This window comes from Zootoca vivipara, chromosome 5 (genome assembly GCF_963506605.1).
Source record: "Zootoca vivipara chromosome 5, rZooViv1.1, whole genome shotgun sequence".
In the NCBI taxonomy this organism is placed as follows: Eukaryota; Metazoa; Chordata; class Lepidosauria; order Squamata; family Lacertidae; genus Zootoca; species Zootoca vivipara.
This window is the reverse complement of record NC_083280.1, coordinates 72,051,057-72,071,676: the sequence shown is the minus strand read 5'-3', so window position 1 is coordinate 72,071,676 and position 20,620 is coordinate 72,051,057. Positions and strand designations below refer to the sequence as shown.

Sequence of the window (20,620 nt, the reverse complement as noted above, 5' to 3'; positions counted from 1 at the left end):
CTAAATCAAGACGGGTAGGGGTGGGGGGTGGGGAAAAGAAACCCGAAGGAGATTTTGAAATCAACAGTTTATGAATTAAATAGAGGGTAATCAGCTACAATTAAACATTTACATACATCTATATATTTATTTCTCCCTCTCTCCCACACCCCCTAGAAGCTAAATTTCACATTTTATGTGAGGAGGGATCACGTCAGCCAGTGACTTTGTCATTGTGAATGGAAAATAAGCAAGTTTAATGGTTACCTGAACATTCTATTATTGGATCAGAGTTTGTGCTATTTGTTGCAATATTTGTAAAAACAAAAAGGATTTAGTTTGAACCAAATGATCTGTGGGTTTAACTATGAAAATATTAGTAGTATTTTTTTTAACGGTGATTGATGAGGTTTAGTGCACATGCATAAATTAACAAAAAAAAATTCCTTCCAGTAGCACCTTAGAGACCAACTAAGTTTGGTCTCTAAGGTGCTACTGGAAGGAATTTTTTTATTTTGTTTCGTCTACGTCAGATCAACACGACTACCTACCTGTAACTATGCATCAATAAAAATGTGAATATTAAGCATTGGTAAAATACAGAACTACTTGTTAGTGGATGGAAGCCAATGAATATTTTCATGCATTCTCACCTTCCTTCTGGAAAGCGAAAACTCCTTTTCACATAATTTGCAGTTTGTAGCTTCTTTGTCCTTTAGCCAGACCTGTCCCTGGTGGGGAGAAAAAATGTTTTCTGAATACAACAGGTACACATACATACAATTTATCTAATCATAAATGGCAGTTGCCATTCAGATATACAAAAGGACAACATTCCTCAGGATAGTACAAGAGACAACTCATGTTAGTTCCAACTCCTTACCCAGCCTACCATCAAGAAATCTCTCACATCAATGCATCTGTGGCCAACGCCCTGCACATTAGAGAGGATCCTAAGGAGCACAGTAGGACACACAGTTTAAGGCACTGAGCAGGATACCATAGAACATGCAATGTAGATGCACACTGTATGGAAAGATGGGTATGGGTGGATAAGCCGTCTTTCAGGCAACTTGTCTGCCCTTGTAGATCTTGCTGTCGTGGAACCCCCAAAGGACAGAGTTTGAAGCCTACCACTCCTAACAGTGCAATCCTATGCATGACTACTCAGAAATAAGTCCTACTATTTTCAGGTTAATGGGTACAGCATCATAGCGAAGCAGAAAATTAAGCACAAGTGATTATCAAGATCACAAGCTAAGCTAACGTTAGAACAGAATAAAACTAGAATTTGGGAGCCTCCCCACAATATTCTTGAAAGATGAGTTTGTGATTCTTCCTGTCTCTTAATACTGAAAATCGCTAAAAAGTCTAAAGAGGGGTGTCCCCAAGCCTGGAGATGTCAGCATAATACAGGAATTTTGTTGTAAACGGTAGGTGTAATCTATGGTGGATAAATTCTGGCATGTGACCTTAAGGCACTGTAGCTGTTGAACCAGTGAATGACCCACCGTAGTTCTGCTAGGACACTGGGCCTTTATCAAGAGATTGCTTCAGGCTTGCTACTCTGTTAGTAGTGGTGAAAGTGAAAATACTGACTGCTAGAGGCTGAAGGGGGGTCTGACTATTGGCCTGTGGCTTTCCAAAATATGTGAGAGTCTAAGGCTGTGGGTTACTGAGAAGGAGGAAGTCTGTAACACTATCATTCTTATGGTCTCAAATTAAGCCCATCTTTCAGATTAAAGAGCTGATATTGATATGAGAAAATAAAATAGTGGACTCCACTTAGACTACTTGTCTTCAACTGATCAGGGTCACAGCCTGATCCAAGCTGGGTCACAACAGGCGCACTACCACCAGATTAAGAAGTGGGTCCCCAAATGCATGTTTGAGTTAGAAGAGGGTCCTGGGTCTGAAAAAGTTGAAGATACCTGACTTAGACTATTAAATACTGACATGTATTTTGTTGATACATGATGTATGTTGAATGATGTAGAGTTACATTCTAATCTACTGGTTAAAACCACAAAAGTTTATAGCTAGGAAATGAAGCACACCGACAGAATAGACAGGCCCCATGAAACTATAAATACTAATGGTTAATGGTTAAAATTTACATGATAACTTGAGAGATTAACTACCCCTTAGCTTATAGATTGAAGTATATAATACAGAATGTCTGAAATGAATAGAAGAATTTGTCTGGATGCCCCTCCCCGCCTTCCAATTTACTAACCTGCAATGTTTTATTTGCTTCTTTTATATCTTCTATCTTAAGCTTTGATCTAAAAAGAAGATATGTGAATAATAGTGTGAATAATTAAATGTACTTGTTTTTAGAAAAAAAACATGACTGGATTGAAGGAAGTGTGTAGAAGTCCACATTTTCTTCAGCCCAACATGTATCTGTAGACATATACTCATTCAACACAAACACCTTGCCTTTCTTCCCATTTTCTCCAACTTCCTTCGCTTCTGCCTCCATGCACCTCACTGTGAGGAAGATGTGCTCAAGAGGGTAGGAAAAACTTACAGAAGGCCTTCATTTACAAGACAACTTATGTTTCATTGGTTCCCAATTTTCACACCTGGACCTCAAAAAACATTTCTAAAAAGTAAGTCATGTTCATTTCACATACCCCTATCCAGACACAGGACTCGTGTGGGATCTATACCTGTGCTGGAGAATGAAATACACAATCCCTTATAAACCCTGCATGTTTTTGATTTGTAGATGAGAAAGAGAGGAAACTTCCAATGAGGCAGAGCCTTTGCAGCAATTGGATTTGATTTTATCTCCCTGAAATAGTCTAGAGCTGCTGTTCTTTGGTGGCCTTTCCAAGAGGCAAAGAAATCCCCTCTGTAAGAAACCTTGGCACTTACTAGCTAATGAAGGTCAAAGCCTTCGCTGGATGATAAGAACTTCTGTTAACTGGTAAGAAAGGTTTTGTTTGGTGGCTTAGCCGTTGGTAAAGTAGTAATCTGGCAACAATGTGAAACAATGGCTTGTTTACGAGACACTGATGAAACAGAATATCCTTACAAGTGGAAAAAGGAGAAAACTTACACTGGGGTTGAGGAACTTGTGATCCTCCAGATGTTATTGGACTTCCAACTCCCATCACACCCCAGCTAGTATGGCCAATAGTCAGGAATGATGGAAGCAGTGGTACATCTGGATGGCCACAGGTTTCCCAACCCTGACTCCAGCACAAATCTATTAAAAAGCCCAGGAAGTACATCAGTCAAATGGTTAGGCAGGATAGCTCAGTTGGTTAGAGCATGGTGCTGATAATGCAAAGGTTGCATTGCAGGGGGTTGGACTTGATGATCCTCAGGGTCCCTTCCAACTCTACAATTCTCTTCTCAGGCAACTGACCAAGGGAAAGGAGCCACTGGATTCTGCTAGCTGAGACTTAAAATGCTTTGTAGTGTTGAAGCTGCTACAAAACTTAAAGTACAGTGGTACCTCTACTTACGAATTTAATGCGTTCCGAACGTACATTCATAAGTAAAAAAAAAGTAAGTCGAATCCCATACGAATGCATTGGGAGAAAAAATTCGTAAGTCGAAGCAACCCTATCTAAAAAATCGTAAGTAGAAAAAATCCTATCTAAACCGCATCCAAGATGATGGACGGAGCTCCGTTCGTAAGTAGAAAAATTCATAAGTAGAGTTATTTGTAAGTAGAGGTACCACTGTACTTAAATAATTTCAAAACCTTAAGTAGCTGGGCTGGAGGGATTTTAAGGTGAAACATATGCACAAGAACCAGGCTTTGTTTTCATCAGTTGTGTGCAAGAAAAGAATAAGACAAATTACTCGCTAAGTTTGCCAGCCAGTTCTTGGAGAGCTTCTTCTTGATCATGGCATAGATTTTTTAACTGCTTGTTTTTTTCTTGTAATTTTAGGAACTCCTGAAAGAGAAAGAAAACATTAACACTGTTAATAGCTTCTCAGAAGTTATAAAACATTTCTATTTGGGCTGGCTTTTAAAACTGGAATTAATTACATCAGGGATGGGCAACGTGTGACATTTTAGTTGTTGTTGGGCTCCCAGCTCCCATCAGCTCCAACCACTATAGCCCAAAGACAGGGATTACAGTTATTTTATTTTAAGGGTGCTGAGCTACAGTTAAGGAAGCTGAGCTACACAGGAATCATGCTCCTATTGTCATACACTCTTGTCCAAGATTAGGGGGAAACGGTCCAGTCAGTTTGTAGCAGAAACAGGCTGAATACACTGTGCTGATTGCTGGTGTTTGTAACATTACAAACTCACTCATCCTACTGCCGGAGCAGTGTTGCAACACTTTTTAAACTTGGTTTTATGTAGTGGTAGGAATGCAAAAATTAATGTTTAAATTAAAAGGCTTTCATGCTGTGCTTGATGAGGGAGTAGGGGAGAGGCAAGGGAGTTGTCCTGAAGACTGGGAGGAGCAGGGAAGAAAACAGACACTTGGAATCGGCATTTGATTTGTTGAAAGCATTTGTGAAGGCAGGGGAAGTTAGGCTTGTTCTGTGTGAGAAAAGCACCATGCTGAATCCTGCTTAAAAATACATCTGTATATACCAAGTGTTCTAATGAGTATGTCTAGCAAATAGCTTTAATGAATTTTGGTTTCCCCATTCTTGAGATGCAATAAGATTTGAATTCAACGAAATACGTTTCATATGCAAGTCTCAACTGATACAATCTTAAAACCTCTTTAGTCCACTGTATATCACAATGGCTTTGGATATAACAATAGCTGAGCAAACAGGAAGTATAATTTACACTTCCTGTTCACCATGCTTCCTTGTAATTTGTGTGTATGGGATGGGTTATTTATCTCCTGTAATGATAATGATCTCTTAAAACCAACCAATAGTACTTCTGCCTCAGATTTCTGCACACTTGCATACAGCTTCATGGGGTAACAATAAAGTATAGCTTAAATAATCAGTAAAGTTTTATGAAAATTTGCTGCAGAATTTACTTTTTTAAGAGTAATGATTTGTTGGGTCTCTGTCTTCAAGGAAGATGATGTTTCTTTTTCCCTTTTAAGGTCTTCTTCCATAGTTTGTCGCCATTCTCTTTCTATTTTCAAATCTGTTTCCAGCTGGCCACTAGAAATACAGAATATAAAAAAGTAATTCAAACAATTAAACGTTTTAATTGACCTATTGCAATTGCACAACTATGAAATAATTAGTACAATGTATATAATTCAACACTGTTAACATTTTACACGTGTTAATTATAATAAAGATTTACTTATTTCCTTTTAAAATGTTTTATATTATTATGTGTAGAAGACTTCTGCAAAAATAAGTGATAGGAAAAAATATGCAAGTTAACTATTATTTGACAACAAGGTTATGAATAAGGCAATCTTAAAATCTGATTCAAACTTCACCAAGATCCACTGATCCCTCCCTTTGGAACTAGGTTAAAAGCATTTAACAGAATTTAACAGAATGCTTTCCGAATAATGATAAGATGGCTCTGTTGTTCTTTATGATATATCTATCTATCTACTATTTGACTGGTGTTGTTGTTTTAAGGTGGTGGTATATTTTATTATATTGCAAGCAGCTTTGGGTAAAAACATCAGGATATACATTTTAAAAATAAAATAAATACATAAATCCAGCTCAAACTACCTTAAATGGGTACAGTCATACCTCGGGTTGCGTTCACTGTGGGTTGCGTATTTTCGAGTTAAGTACTCGGACCCGGAAGTGTTTACTTCCGGTTTCCACCATGCGCGCATGTGCAGAAGCATTCTGCGCGCTTTGCGCATGCGCTAAAGCCCCACTTGGGTTGAGTACTTTTCGGGGTGCAAATGGCCACCCCGGAACGGATTGTGTACTCAACCCGAGGTACCACTGTACGGTGATGGGAGAGCTGCATCTAGCACTGGAGGAGTGCACACGGTTGCTCAAGGGTCAAACTAGATAAAATGTGAAATGTGTAACTGCATTTCATGCATTGTTGTTGTTTTTAATAGCCATGATGAGCCCAATCCAGGTCAGGACTACTGTGTTGCTATTGTATTACAGATATGTAAAGTGCAATTGCCTATGTCATGTACTGAGCAGTTTGGCCCCAACAATGCCCAATTGTTAGGCAAATTAGCAGATGAGCACTGCTCCCCAAATGAGAGAACACTCAGTCCTGGACTAGGCCCAGACACTCCCTCACCTTCTAGGACATTTTATTTCTGGTTTGGAGCAAGCTGTGTGAACAAAATGTTTTCAATAGCAGAAAAATATTAATAGGACAGCACTTGTGAGTATGCGTATCAGGGCAACATCTCCCCAAAGTTAAACTAGTTTCCTGAGCTCAAAGCGGCAAGATGTTAAAAGCAAACCCAAAACGGTGTTCTCCTGTGCCATGTGGCAAACTTAGGGGAATTTCAAAAGGAGATTGCAATGGGGCAACAGGCTCAGCTATTCAAATAAGGCCCACTGGGCTTGCACAAACACCTTGCATGAGCCTGGTATTTGAATCCCAGCACAGAAGTTCCGCATTCTATGAAACTACTAGATCAGGCAGGTGAATTTACGATCAGCTTACTTAGTCTGTTCTTCCAACATGCAGCTCTAAAACTTCTGATCTGTAATTCATCTGGATTTAGCTTTCCACTTTAATGACATTCAAAAGGGGGAGGGGACACACGTTAGAATACAGTGGAACCTCTGTTTATGAACAGCTCGGTTTACGAATTTTCAGTTTACGAACGCCGCGGACCCATCTGGAACGGATTAATTCACTTTCCATTACTTTCAATGAGAAAGTTCGCTTCAGTTTATGAACGCTTCAGTTTATGAACAGACTTCCGGAACCAATTACACCCATGCTTCGGGTTAAGTACGCTTCAGGTTGAGTACTCCACGGACCCGTCTGGAACGCATTAATCCACTTTCCATTACTTTCAATGGGAAAGTTTGCTTCAGTTTATGAACGCTTCAGTTTAAGTACTCCACGGACCGTCTGAAACAGATTAATCCACTTTCCATTACTTTCAATGGGAAAGTTCGCTTCAGTTTATGAATGCTTCAGTTTAAGTACTCCGCGGACCGTCTGGAACAGATTAATCCACTTTCCGTTACTTTCAATGGGAAAGTTCGCTTCAGTTTATGAATGCTTCAGTTTAAGTACTCCGCAGACCGTCTGGAACAGATTAATCCACTTTCCATTACTTTCAATGGGAAAGTTTGCTTCAGTTTATGAACAGACTTCCGGAACCAATTGTGTTCATAAACTGAGGTACCACTGTATATGCTATCTTCTCCCCCACAAATACTTTACTTACACTTGCTTTTCCTTTTGAGTAATATCTTTCTGCAGACTTTCAGATTTACTCATATAGTCTTGCTTAAATTTCTTGTCTTCACTCTCTGCCTCCATTTGAGCCTTCTCGGCTTGTTGTAATCTGGTGTAATTCAAATCAACTTTGGGTAAAACTGAAGCTAGAATTTGGGTGTAAAGGGTGAAGAAGACAAATAAAAGAAAAAAATGGGGAAATAGAAACATTTCTAAATGAAAATAAAGCTTGGGGTAAACTCACAAACTCAAATGAGAGACCCAGACAATGCCAAGAAATCCAAATTCTTTTTCTCACTACAACAATATTAAAAAATCCATACATTTATCCAATTTTTTATTTAGTATTCATGATTAACAGATGCCATCAATGCAGAGCCATACAGATTTTATTATTCATACATACAGAGCTGTGACTGTGTCTTTGTGTTTTTGCATGAATTCTTTTTAAAAAATAAAAAATTCCGAAACCCTGTAAACTAATTGTTCCTTAACTACACAAATCTATCAACACTACAAAATGGGAAAACCAGTGTACTAAATGGTCTGATATAATTCAGAACACAAAGAAGAGTATTGTAATCAAGGTGGCACAAATAGTGCCATGTTAAATCAACAGAACACACACCAAATAATGTAACTGTGTCTAATATGGTATGCATGGTGTAAATGAGAGCATGGAAATAATCTAGGTACTTGCTCCCAATACAGCAGGTTTTGGGGTGGTGTCTGGATTGGGGATGGGTGTAATGTAATTTGTTTCTTGAGCTCCCATACCTGTTAAGGTGTGCTTTTGTTCATTTCAACAGAAGAGGATGTTATATCAGAAAGGCCAAATGTGGCTATAATTCACCAAGTACTATTTGTTGTGCACTCTCCATTTATTACAGTAGAGTTTGTGCAAATCTAAGTATACTATGGTAAGATATTCAAAATGGACAAAATTTCAGGCCTTAAAAAAATAGTTCTGTGTAACTCAAGAGATTGTCACTTTATTTTGCTAGCATCTGAACCATTCTGCATCTAATCTTCAAACTTCACCAAACATAGAATAAAAAGCATGCTAGCTGAAATTAAAGTAGATTTCTATTTAACATTTCAAAAGTTATAACATTGCAATTTCTTTTTTTAAAGTAAGTTAATTCCAATTGGCAACTAACAAAATACGTTGGTGAGTTCAGTGTCAGATATCTATGTTAAAACATTGATCAATTTGAATGCCAAAATTATTTTGCTACATTTAGAGCCTGATCCATAACCTATTTAAGCCAAAATACATGGGCAAATAGGCTTAAAAGCAGGGTTAAAAAAATCCTACAAATTTTACTCCATTAAACTATTTCAAGACACATGGAGGATCTTTCAAAATGATATATCTTTAACAAGCTTGTACTGATGCTGCCCTTCATTGCTGGCACATTTCACTAAGGACATTGCAATAGTCCTGGTTTGCGTTAACAATTCTTTGTCACTTCAGATGTGCAATGGATAAAAAAATTAAAGACAAATAAAGGTAATAAAATATTCAGAAACACAGAAGTTGGGATAAAGAAGAAAAGAAAAAGAAAAAGAGGAAGAAGGATGTCAATAAAAGAATATTCATGCCACTAACGTTTTAATACATATTTATGTTTTGTTTGTTTTGTTAAGTAGACTGAAAAGAAAAACAATGGCGAGACATGTCAACAGCCACATGATGAGGCTATGAATGTTAACAACACCTGAGATTCAACACTGCTCAAACAGATGCCTGTTTGTGCAGTGGGCAGCTTTTTCCTGTCCTGCCCCCTGCAGCCCTCCGTGTGCCCCAAAAATATACTCTGGAGGAGTGGAGGATCACACAAAGCAAATTTGGGGTAGGAAAGGGGGAGCTGGAAGGGGGAGAAAAGTAACTGGAAGTCCCATTGCACAAGCAGTGGATGTCACCCATTTAAAAAGATAAGTAAAGCATGTAAACATACTTCTGTGTTCATAAAGACCTACACATTACATGTCATTTTTTTAGTATACATATATATAGCCTCAAAGAGTTACTTTAGAAGCATCCATTGTCTCATGCACCATTTACAATACTTTTTCTTTTTAAAAATGACAGTATCACAAACTGCTTTTGAAACTATTTTTTGTTTCAAAAGGCAATTTCCTGAGCTGGGGAAGGAGAAGATGCTGCTGAAGACATACAACACTCCCCCCGCCCCTGCCATAAAGTTCCCAGCTATTGAGGACATGGAGGTAGTTTCAGGATTTTATGAGACTCTACCCTACACACTTACACTCATAATGGAAGAATGTTTCCAAATGATTTTTCTCCAACTGAATATATGGGCCAACAATTAATTCTAAGAGTCTGCACAAATCAAGTGCCTAACTAGATGAGACAAAAGAATATCTGAACCGAAATCCTGTTTTGTTTTATGTGTGTGGTGTTAAGTTTTAAAGCAACCACAGAGGTGAAATGGCTGTGGCACCGGAGGAAGCAAATTATTCCACTACATGATTTGTCCAACCTAAATCCCCTCAAGTTTTTTATTTTATTTTTGCTACCCGCTGGCTCGCAGATCATCTTTAGGAGAGGAAATTGCTAAGGATTAATCCTACACAAATTCAGAGTAGTCCCTAAGACAGTGGGATGAAGCCTTGAATGCCTCCTTCCGGCAATTCCTGTAGCCAATCTGGTGCCAAACGTATTGCTCTGCTGTCCTTTGGGCCACATTACCAAGGCTGTCTGGCCATCCCAGGACCTCCATACACACTGCCCAGGCTTGCATCCCACAAAAGTCACTTTGGTGCTCCAAGAACACAGCAAGAACATGGGAGGCAGCAGTTACAAGTTATTGGTCTCTGCAGTCACAGCAGGCCCTGTGATTCTCCAAGAGTTTGACTTCACCCCTAGAGGTGCACTCCATTGTCTCATGAGACAGATGGATGCCAACAAATATTTTTATTGGGGTGCAAAAACCTTTGAGAAGGTTAGATCAAGAAAGCAGTGTGAAGGAAAGCTTTTTTTTTTTAGATCTTCAAGGGCACAGCACCAAACACATTACCAGCACTACTACAGTGCTCAAATTACAGGGGGTCAGAGGGGGCCTGCCCTTTTCCTTGCCTTTTTGTGATGGTCTCCATACTACTGTTTCTGGAAGGCTGCAGACAGCACAATTTTGCAAATCTGGAGTGAGGACATGGGATGGGGTTTGTGAATTTACTTAGGGGTCCCCTCTGCCTTTCTTATCCCTAAGCTGAGCATGGTCCCTAAAGCTACTTTTAAAAGACAATTCAATCACAGATATCCTATTGTCTCAACTAGTTTAACATTTAGCTTCAAATGTATGAGTAAGAAATCAGAAAATTTACTTTAGTCAACTTGGACTTTGCTGAATAGATGTAATATGCAAGAAAGGGGGGTGGAGAATTCTGAAACAGCTAGCAAGGAGTCAAATAGGATATCTCAGGCACAAAAAATAAGGGAATCGATATAAAAAGTAGTAGAAAGTTTGAATTATGATTGTATGCACTCTCCTCTTGTACGAAATATGCATTCAAAGCACCTAAAAACAGCATAAAAACACATTTTGATCCTTCAAAACAAAGTCATATCTCAGTGCCTACTATATGAGAATGTGGCAACTGAAGCAAAAGAAATGAGTCTGAGGGGGAGTGGGGAAGCAGAATAAAAGAAGATGCTGTACCTTTGCTCCAACTGCTTCATAGTTGCTGTAATCTGATTGGTTTTATCTTCAAGTCGGCCAATGATTTCATTCTTTTCTTTCAGCGCATCATCTGAAACCTATTATAGAAGAGTGATTATTATATTGCAACACTATATAACTTGAGTATTAACAAGCAAGCAATAATAAAATCTACAGTCTGGGTGTGTAGTTTTTTTTTCTTCCTTTCCCCTCCCTTCGAAATTGCTCCCTCTTGCCCAGCCTTGGACAGTAAACTCTCTAAAGTAACCCTCACCATACTGCTAGTGCTGTATTGATGTGCAGCAGCAGTAGTAGGAACTTACTTTCAGGTAAGCAGCCCAATCTTGAGGAGGAGGAAATTGACAAAAAGTTTATCTTTCTAAATCCCCCTTTTTCTTATACCCCCAAGGGCTACTAAAAGGAGAACAAGTGAAACTTTAAAAGCAATTTGGTGGTGGGTGGCTTGTGGCTAAAACCATGATTGTCTTCCTTTCTAGTTTATGAGGTAGAAACAATCAGAGATGATAGAAGTCTTTCCCCTCAATAAAGTCATTAAGTTGGCTCTGTCTCCTGGACTGAAGCAAATGAGCATGACATGCAACAGTACATGAGTGGGTTGCCACCAACACAATGGGATTGCCCCTTCCTCCCCATTGCAACCTCTGTTCTCCTGAGGAGGGAATCCAAAACCTCAGGAGCAGTTTTTGGGATCATGCAAGGGGCAGGAGAGTAGGTTATGTTATATGAGTGAGAGTCTGCAGTTGCTGGCAGGCTGACAGCAAAGGATATCAGCCAAAGCCTCCTCATCCTGATGGTCACCTTGCTCCTATCCCAAGAAAGCAACTGCATGAATAACTGTCATCTGTTGATATTCAAAGCTAGTTCTCAAAAGGATAGGTGGGCCTCCCTAGAGGGGGAAAGAGTATTGCTTAAAAACTGAATTTCGTTTAGTTTCCAGTTGCAAACAGTAAAATGTTCTTACTTGTAGCTTTTTGTACATTTCTACATTTATTCCTTTGACTTCCTCCAACTGTTGCCGCAGACTTATAAGAGTGTCTTGTTTTTCATGTATATCCTTCTCCAACAACTTCATTGCAAGTTCTATCTCATGCTTCATACCAACTTGAACCATCAGCTCATTCTCTATATCCTACAAAATACAAAGAAGTGCCCAGATATCAAATGCTTTAAGGTGGGAAAATACGACGATAGAAGACAAGACAGCTTACATGCCTCTGATATACTAAGTATACAAGTTCCCACTGCCTCCATAGGATATCTGATATACACTCACTTGTCTCAACTGTGATTCTTCTCGAAGCTGCCTGTGTGCTTCATTGTACATATCATCCAGGCTTTGTCTGGAGTGCTTGTATGTCTGAAGTTCTGCTTCAGCATCCACTTTGTTCACCTACAAGTAAGGAATCCATGCTTAGATCACTTTTCCCAAGAGCATATCTTGGGGGGGGGGCAGACAAGGGAATCGTAGAATGATAGAGAGTAAAACACAGTAAGCTGTACATGTCCCATCTCATGTTGACAGAATCAGTGCTCCCTGAAATGCCACATATTACATGGAGGCAAACCCAAATTTTACAAGCTTGTGCTTCATTGGCAGCTGCAGTCAATTTTGGCTCTCTAAAGATGAAGAGTATGTCTATATGACACACAAGCTTCTGAACATCTGTTAATCTCATTCTCCTTTTTACATTTTGAGGTGTACACTTAAAAACAAAACGTAGCCACACACCTAAAAACAGTAATGTGTTAGCCCTCATTGAATTATTTTGCAGCATTTTTTCCCTAAATATGTTTGTATTTCTGTAAGCCTTGGGGTTCCCTCAAGCCTACTGATACCTCCCTCTTGTGTGGTGGTGATGCTGTTTCAACTATATAAGCAAAGGAACTCACAGTTGGAACACCAGTAATTGAAGGAACAAGTAGGATCTAAAACAAAATGTCAGAGCAGTGGAATGTTCCTGTTTAGGTTTCCAACCACTCCATTCTATCTCCTCCCACTTTTCTATTTCACCCTGAAAGTCAACATTATGTACTCACTAAGCATGCTCAGTTCTTATTGGAGTCCACCCCCCCTTCCCAACTTAAGGTTCCTCCCTCCAAAGCTTTTTCAAATCATGGGTTTCCATTTAGCCTAGTGAGGCCATATTGGCCACATAAGGACAGGCACTCAATTTGTATTTATGATAGGGTCCGCTAATATGTCAAATAGCCCAAGATTGTGCAACATGCCAGAATTTACTGCTGATTCTGCAATGGCTGTGTTGCTACCTACTCTTTGATAGGACATTTACCTATCATATTTTACTTGAGCCAGTTTAGAGAGAGCACATACACACACAAAAGCAAAGGCAACCTCTTTACTATATTGCTTTGTACCACACATTAGATTTCCTTTGTAAATAGAACTCTCATACCTCTAGATGATGCTGTGTTTTCATTAAAATGAGTGTATTTTCACTTCGCAAGTGATGATTTTCTTCTTGAAGTTTAATGATATTGTTTTTGGCTATTGCTAACTAAGAAAGAAGCGGAACAAAAAAAGCAAAAAGATTCAGGTGAACAATAATAGGGAAACAAAAATATTCCAAGATACAGAGGCAGAACAGAAAGATAGTATCGGTCAAATGCATTGCTAAAAGACCGTACCTCTTCAATTAGTTTAGTGTTTGACTTCTCTAGCGAATCAACGCGTGTATGGAGACTGCTGACTGTGCCACTGAAAACAGTAAAGAGATCATCGTTCAAAATTACACATCAAATCCTACAAGTACAAATAGTACTATGCAATTTACATAGCATTCTAGTGCCTATTTGGGTGTCCACTGACAATGGAGTTGGAAAACACATCTTCCACCATACATCTTTCAAGAAGATAAATGCACTAGCTTTCTTTTATTGCCATTATCACATTTTTGTTCCTTGAAATGACATTTGCTATGACTCTAAATGTCCATTATGTAACTGCTAACTTTCATTCTTTCTTTCATCTCTCATGAGCCAGGAAATTTCTATTTTTTGCTGCTGTTCTTTAGAGAAATCCTCAGCACCACCTCATCTCAGTGGCTCTAGCAGCCTTTTCTTATAACTTAATAACAAGCCCATGCCATTCTAAGAACAAATATTTAAAGTCTTAATAGTAAAATTCTGCCCGCATATTAACATTGCTGTTTTGCATTGCAGTCCTAATTTTAGTTACTTAGAATTAAATCCCATGGAGTTCAATGGGACAAGGGCAGCGCTATATGCTATGGTTTTTGAAGAAAACATCAGTGTTATACTGGTGATTCCAAGCCAAAGACAAAAAGTATGAATGGAAAATATGCATGAACATACAACTTTAAACATCCATGTACACATACATTAAAGAGAAAAGTACATGGGTGAAGAAGTATGCTTGCATATAGTTTGCCTTTACATGTTACATCCTTCCTGTGCAAACTACCACTTTAACACAAATGATTCCCACAATAGTTGGAAATTAGAGCAATATCCTTACTCACAAGTAAATATGTTTAGGATTGCAATCTTAGTCCCCTTCGTAAAGAACAACAAGACTGAAAGTATCAAATCTCAGGATTTGTACCATGCTAATTTGAACTTTATCCAGAAGAGGGCGTAATAAACTCCTCTTACTTTGTCCACATTTAAAAGAATAGTCTACTCTATTTAATAGACAAAACACTCAGCAGCCTTATGGACACCATCGACCATAACATCCTTCTGAACCGTCTAGAGGGGCTGGGAGTTGGGGGCACTGTTATACAGTGGTTCCGCTCCTTCCTCCTGGGCCATGTTCAGAAAGTGGTGTTGGGGAATGAGTGTTCAGACCCCTGGGCACTCACTTGCGGGGTGCCTCAGGGTTCCGTTCTCTCCCCCATGCTTTTTAATATCTATATGAAGCCGCTGGGAGAGATCAGGGGGTTTGGGCTGGGTGTTCATCAGTATGCAGATGACACCCAGCTCTACCATTCTTTTAAATCAGAACCAGTGAAGGCGGTGAAGGTCCTGTGTGAGTGCCTGGAGGCGATTGGAGGATGGATGGTGGCTAATGGATTGAAGTTGAATCCTGGCAAGACAGAAGTACTGTTTTTGGGGGACAGGAGGCGGGCAGGTGTGGAGGACTCCCTGGTCTTGAATGGGGTAACTGTGCCCCTGAAGGACCAGGTGTGCAGTCTGGGAGTCATTTTGGGCTCACAGCTGTCCATTCTGTGTCCAAGGCGGCTGTCTACCAGTTCCATCTGGTACGCAGGCTGAGACCCTACCTGCCCACGGACTGTCTCGCCAGAATGGTGCATGCTCTGGTTATCTCCCACTTGGACTACTGCAATGCGCTCTACGTGGGACTACCTTTGAAGGTGACCTGGAAACTGCAATTAATCTAGAATGCGGCAGCCAGACTGGTGACTGGGAGTGGCCGCCGGAACCACATAACACCGGTCCTGAGAGATCTACACTGGCTCCCAGTACGTTTCCGAGCACAATTCAAAGTGTTGGTACTGACCTTTAAAGCCCTAAACGGCCTCGGTCCTGTATACCTGAAGGAGCGTCTCCACCCCCACCATTCAGCCCGGACACTGAGATCCAGCACCGAGGGCCTTCTTGCAGTTCCCTCATTGCGAGAAGTGAGGTTACAGGGAACCAGACAGAGGGCCTTCTCGGTAGTGGCACCCGCCCTGTGAAACGCCCTCCCAGCAGAAGTCAAGGCAATAAGTAACTATTCTACTTTCAGAAGACAACTTAAGGCGGCCCTGTTTAGGGAAGTTTTTATTGTTTGATGCTGTACTGTTTTTAATATTCGGTTGGAAGCCGCCCAGAGAGGCTGGGGAAACCCAGTCAGATGGGCGGGGTATAAATAACAATAACAATAACAATAACAATAATAATAATAATAGAAACATTAGTCTTCCAACAGCTTCATTCACTCTAGACTCCCTTTCAGTAGCTATATGTTGCAACCATTAAACTAAGCCAAATGCAACTAAAAGGATTTCAGTGCCATCTACTGTACCAGAAAAGGCATGTTTTTATCGGAATTACTTTCTTAAAAGATGATGCCTCTATATGGATTCATTCAGCAGAGGCTTCTGTAAATACTTACTTCAGCTGCCTGTTTAGTTCTTCAACATAATTCTTTTGATCCAATATAGCAGCAATATGGTCATTTCTAAAGAGATAAAACATATTTAATTAGACATTTATCTGACACCATATATGCAGGGGCAGAGGAAGGGGTGTGTGGTGGGGGCGGGCCACCCCAGGTGTCACCACTGAGGGGGTGACAAAATGCCGGGCAGCACTCACCGCGGTGCCTGCAGTGCGCCTGAGCCACACGTCTCTCCTGGGAGAGATGCAGTGGCTTGGGCGCCCGCAGGCTCCGCGCTGCTCCAAACGGTCCACCCACTGCCTCCCCCTCAGCTGTAGGGAGGCTGTGTGGGAGGAGGCAGGCAGACTCATTGGAGGCCCCGTGGAGCGTCCTGCCCCGGCTCAATTGGCTTGCTCCGCCACTGCATATATGTAACCAAAAGTGCTTTATGTCTTCAATTTAACACTGTTTTATTGTTCTTTATTCAGTGGGACTTGATTTTACATAAACGTGCATAGGATTGTGGACTTACAAACATCAGAATATAGGAAATGGTGTAAGAGACAAGGTAGAATAATCCAGGCAAAATTGGTTGGGCCAGATAGATGGCTAACGACAAACAACAAACGAACTGAAGAAAAGCCTGCAAGAATGGGCCAGTGGCCCATCTAGTCCAGCATGCTGTTCTCACAGTGGCCAACTAGATGCCTATTAGAATACCCCAAGCCGGACCTGAGTGAATCAGCACTCTCTCATCCTGCAGTTTCCAGCAACTGGCATTCAGAAACATACCGCTTCCTTCAGAGCGGGTAAAATACAATCATCAAAGTAGTCAATGATAAGATAGCTTTCTACTTCATGAACTTATCTTGGTTGGCATCTGTCTCGAGAAAGAATGGAGTGTGCCTCCAGGGGTGAAGTCAAATTGCTGCAATAGCAGCACCAAAGTGATCTCCCCAGGATGCATGCCTGTGCAGTGTGTATGGAGGTTCTGAGCTGCCCAGATGACAATACAGTGGTACCTCGGTTTAAGTACACAATTGGTTCCGGAAGTCTGTACTTAACCTGAAGCGTACTTAACCTGAAGCGAACTTTCCCATTGAAAGTAATGGAAAGTGGATTAATCCATTCCAGACGGTCCGCGGAGTACTTAACCTGAAGCGTACTTAATCTGAAGCGAAATTTCCCATTGAAAGTAACGGAAAGTGGATTAATCCGTTCCAGACGGGTCCGCAGAGTACTCAACCTGAAGCGTACTTAACCCGAAGTATGAGTGTAATTGGTTCTGGAAGTCCGTACTTAACTTGAAGCGTACTTAACCTGAAGCGAACTTTCCCATTGAAAGTAATAGAAAGTGGATTAATCCATTCCAGACAGGTCCGCGGAATACTTAAACTGAAAGTACTCAAACCGAAGCGTACTTAAACCAAGGTATGACTGTACCTTGTCTTGTCTAATCCTCTTTTAATGCCATACACTGCCTCTTGTGGAAGCGAAGTACAGTGGTCCCCCAGTTTTTGAACGTCTCCGTTGATGAACATTTTGGTTACTGAATGCTGTAAACCCGGAACTAAATGCTTCAGTTTTCGAACATGCCTTGAAAGTCAAACATGCCACACGGCTTCCGCTGAGTGCAAGATCCTGAGGCCTAGCTGTCGGCTATTGAGTTTTAGGTTTTCGAACATTTCAGAACTTGAACAGTCTTCCAGAACGGATTACGTTCAAAAACTGAGGGACCACTGTATGTAAGTTTACCTATAAACTGTGTGAGGAGTTTCCCTCTTACCAGCATTCAGACTCAGCTTACCACTGCATCCAGACACTGGTCCAGGGCCTTCCCATAACAAAAACCAGTGGTCTAATTACACCCAACAGGCCATTTTGGTGAAGCCACATCCAACTATCCAACACAAGACATCAGATGCTAGATGGTGAAGCCACAGGGTCAAATTCCAAATGAAAAGTTGGGGCCACACTATAAGTGCACTCCTGATTCTTCTTTCCAGCCACTGCTTGAATTTGGTGCTTTTTCCTGTCGCTCTGCACAGCAACAGAAAAAGGCACCACACTAAAGCTAGAGAGGAAGAATCCAGCGTGTGTCCCTGATGTCATATGACATCCTTACGCACCTGTCAAAGTGGGCTGTGGAGGGTGGGCCAGCCAGATCTACTTTCCTATCTCTGACAGGAGGAGAAATGGCAAAACAAATAAGAAAAGGTGGGGACTTGACTTAAGATGTCTGAAGCAGGAATTATCACTATTGTCAATCTGCATTCAGTTTGCAGAGGTTCCAGTAAAAGAGGATCGGGTGTTCATATATTTGTTCTCTCATTGATCCTAGCAAAACAAAGCAAGTTGATCCACCCTGATCCTTTTACCTCACACTTCTGCTTCCTGCCCTTCGGGAGCCTGGCAGAAAAACACAAAACTCTTTTCCAAGCATTTAATGTACTTGTTTATTTTAAATGTTTAAACATACCTTTCTTTGCTTTCAATATCATCTTCATTCTTTAAATACATAGAGAAATCAATCACACCAACCTAAGAAGAAATAAATTTATTCACATTTCGTATTTTTATTTTTAAAAAGGAAAACCAGGTTTGGTCTTTACTTCACTGATGTTACTTGAAATGTGCAATGAAACCTTATACATAGGAGAGCATGAGCACAACAGGCCTTACATCATTGGTAATGACAAGCTTTCATTCAAAGCTGTATCTGTGCTTCAGTCCCCCATCCCCCCCCCCACACACTTTGAAAGTCAGGTTTCAACAACCCTTTTAGGGTAAAGATTACTAACGCAGATGCATTTCCTCTTTCAAGCAGTCCCAGATTTATACTTCTGCAGTAATACATTTTGAAGGCTTTATACAGAACTTTTTCCAATCTTCTGGAGACTTTCTGGATAATCAGGCAAAAAGGAAAACAAGCAGCTAGGTTGCACTTTTATGGTTTTCGTAACCAAGCCAAAAGCTTTCTAATAAAGAAACTGATTCATGTAAGCTTCGCTATTCCTCTGCAGAAGAAACAATTCATTAATCAGGCCTTTAATTGTGTTTCAAAGGAAATAAGTGTGTTTTGTTTAGGGAATAGCCAACTGCCTTTCCATTTAACTCATCGAGCTAAACAAGAAACTTTTCTTTTCTTTTAAGAAAGCACATTACAACTTTTAATACTCTGCATTCAGATCCATCAATTTGATATTTCCCCCATCATTTCATTAAAAAACACCTTTAAGGCAAAAGTATGAGACCATAGTTTTGTATCCACTTACTTGTGAATCCAAGTCTTCTCCTTTTACACAAAGATTTGCATCAATTACATTTAACCCAACGAGCAAGCCAACGATAACTGCTCCTTCTTCTTCCATCATCAGTGCATGATATTCATAAAATTCACTGAAAAATGCATTTTTAAAAACTTCATAACTTATTTTAACGTACTTTGAATAAATTTTTAAGTGCTGGTCAATCAGTAATTTATTTTTATTTTCAAATCTTTTAAAGATTGACCTCATCAATACTCCAAGGTGCTTAAAAGTTTGGAGCAACATACTGAACATACAAACTAAAGTGGCAACTTATACAGAACCTAGGTTTTCCCAACAAAATAAAGTGAGACGGGAAAGGTCTACCATAGTATGAAAGGGCATCTGCTCTGCAACAGGGCTTTTCCTTCTTCTCCAATCCCCAATCACCCCCCCCCCCATGCTCGGGAGAGTTCAGGGACCCTCTGAAACAATTTTTTTGGGGGCACAAAGGGGGGGAGAGGAAATGAGAAACTGGAAGTCAACTCAACTTCAGTTACAAAAGAAAATTAGGTGCTTAGATCTTTTGCTGTGTAAGCAACACAAATGCAAACCAAGTCAAGAAAAAATATTTGTGAGCCAAAGTTTTAACTTTACTGTCATATTACTTAGCAATAGATATAGTAAAATGTAACATAATTGTACAAATCTGGTAGCAATTACAGCACTGACCTTAATTTACCCTATAAAAATCTGAATGGACACTCACCCAAGCAATTCCTTCTGAAAGATGAGACAACGTAGATAATCAGCCATCTTTTTTTGCATAAGCGCCAATCGCAACCAAGCTCGGGCACGTCCTAGTGGAGTCCTAGTTTTAAAAAAATGAATAGCTCAGAAAACAAATATCTATTGGCAGGATTATTGTTCTAAATATCTTTACTGGCAACACAACTTACTTGAGACCAGGCAAGTCTCTAACACTAGCAGCGATTTCCTCAGCTTCCGGGTACAACTTCTCCACAAGCTCCAGAGGACCCCATATTGTTTTATTGTAACTGAGAAAAGACTTTTTTACTAGAAGAAGGAAAGTATAATATTTTTACATTTTGAACTTGGCTTTATACTTTAATACAGCTGCTATCTAGATGGCACTATAAAAGTTATTTCTAGGTAAGCCGTATCAGAGTGCAAGGAACATTTGTAAGCATGGTTAATATTCAACACTTATTCAGTATCAACATATTTAATCTGCTGCACTTAAGATTCTCTAAAACCATTGCAGCCAACC

At 40.1% G+C, this 20,620-nt stretch overlaps 1 protein-coding gene across 5 annotated transcripts in view; it reads right to left on the bottom strand.

The window, feature by feature from the left end:
• Positions 1-20,620, bottom strand: part of RUFY2 (RUN and FYVE domain containing 2) — a 30,562-nt gene that overhangs the window by 6,032 nt on the left and 3,910 nt on the right. For 3 of the 5 annotated variants that reach the window (XM_035137450.2, XM_035137448.2, XM_035137449.2), the window contains exons 3-17: positions 20,289-20,406; positions 20,099-20,200; positions 19,357-19,480; positions 18,561-18,622; positions 16,097-16,162; positions 13,645-13,714; positions 13,413-13,514; positions 12,272-12,388; positions 11,960-12,127; positions 10,978-11,075; positions 7,281-7,400; positions 4,959-5,088; positions 3,802-3,896; positions 2,216-2,264; positions 633-710 (exon numbers count right to left, since the gene is read on the bottom strand). In XM_035137450.2, coding sequence (XP_034993341.2) covers positions 633-710; positions 2,216-2,264; positions 3,802-3,896; positions 4,959-5,088; positions 7,281-7,400; positions 10,978-11,075; positions 11,960-12,127; positions 12,272-12,388; positions 13,413-13,514; positions 13,645-13,714; positions 16,097-16,162; positions 18,561-18,622; positions 19,357-19,480; positions 20,099-20,200; positions 20,289-20,406 — 1,499 coding nt within the window. Of the gene's footprint in view, positions 1-632; positions 711-862; positions 2,265-3,801; positions 3,897-4,958; positions 5,089-7,280; positions 7,401-7,443; positions 8,763-10,977; positions 11,076-11,959; positions 12,128-12,271; positions 12,389-13,412; positions 13,515-13,644; positions 13,715-16,096; positions 16,163-18,560; positions 18,623-19,356; positions 19,481-20,098; positions 20,201-20,288; positions 20,407-20,620 lie in introns of those variants that run through there. The other 2 variants (XR_009557629.1, XM_035137451.2) reach the window with 2 other exon arrangements.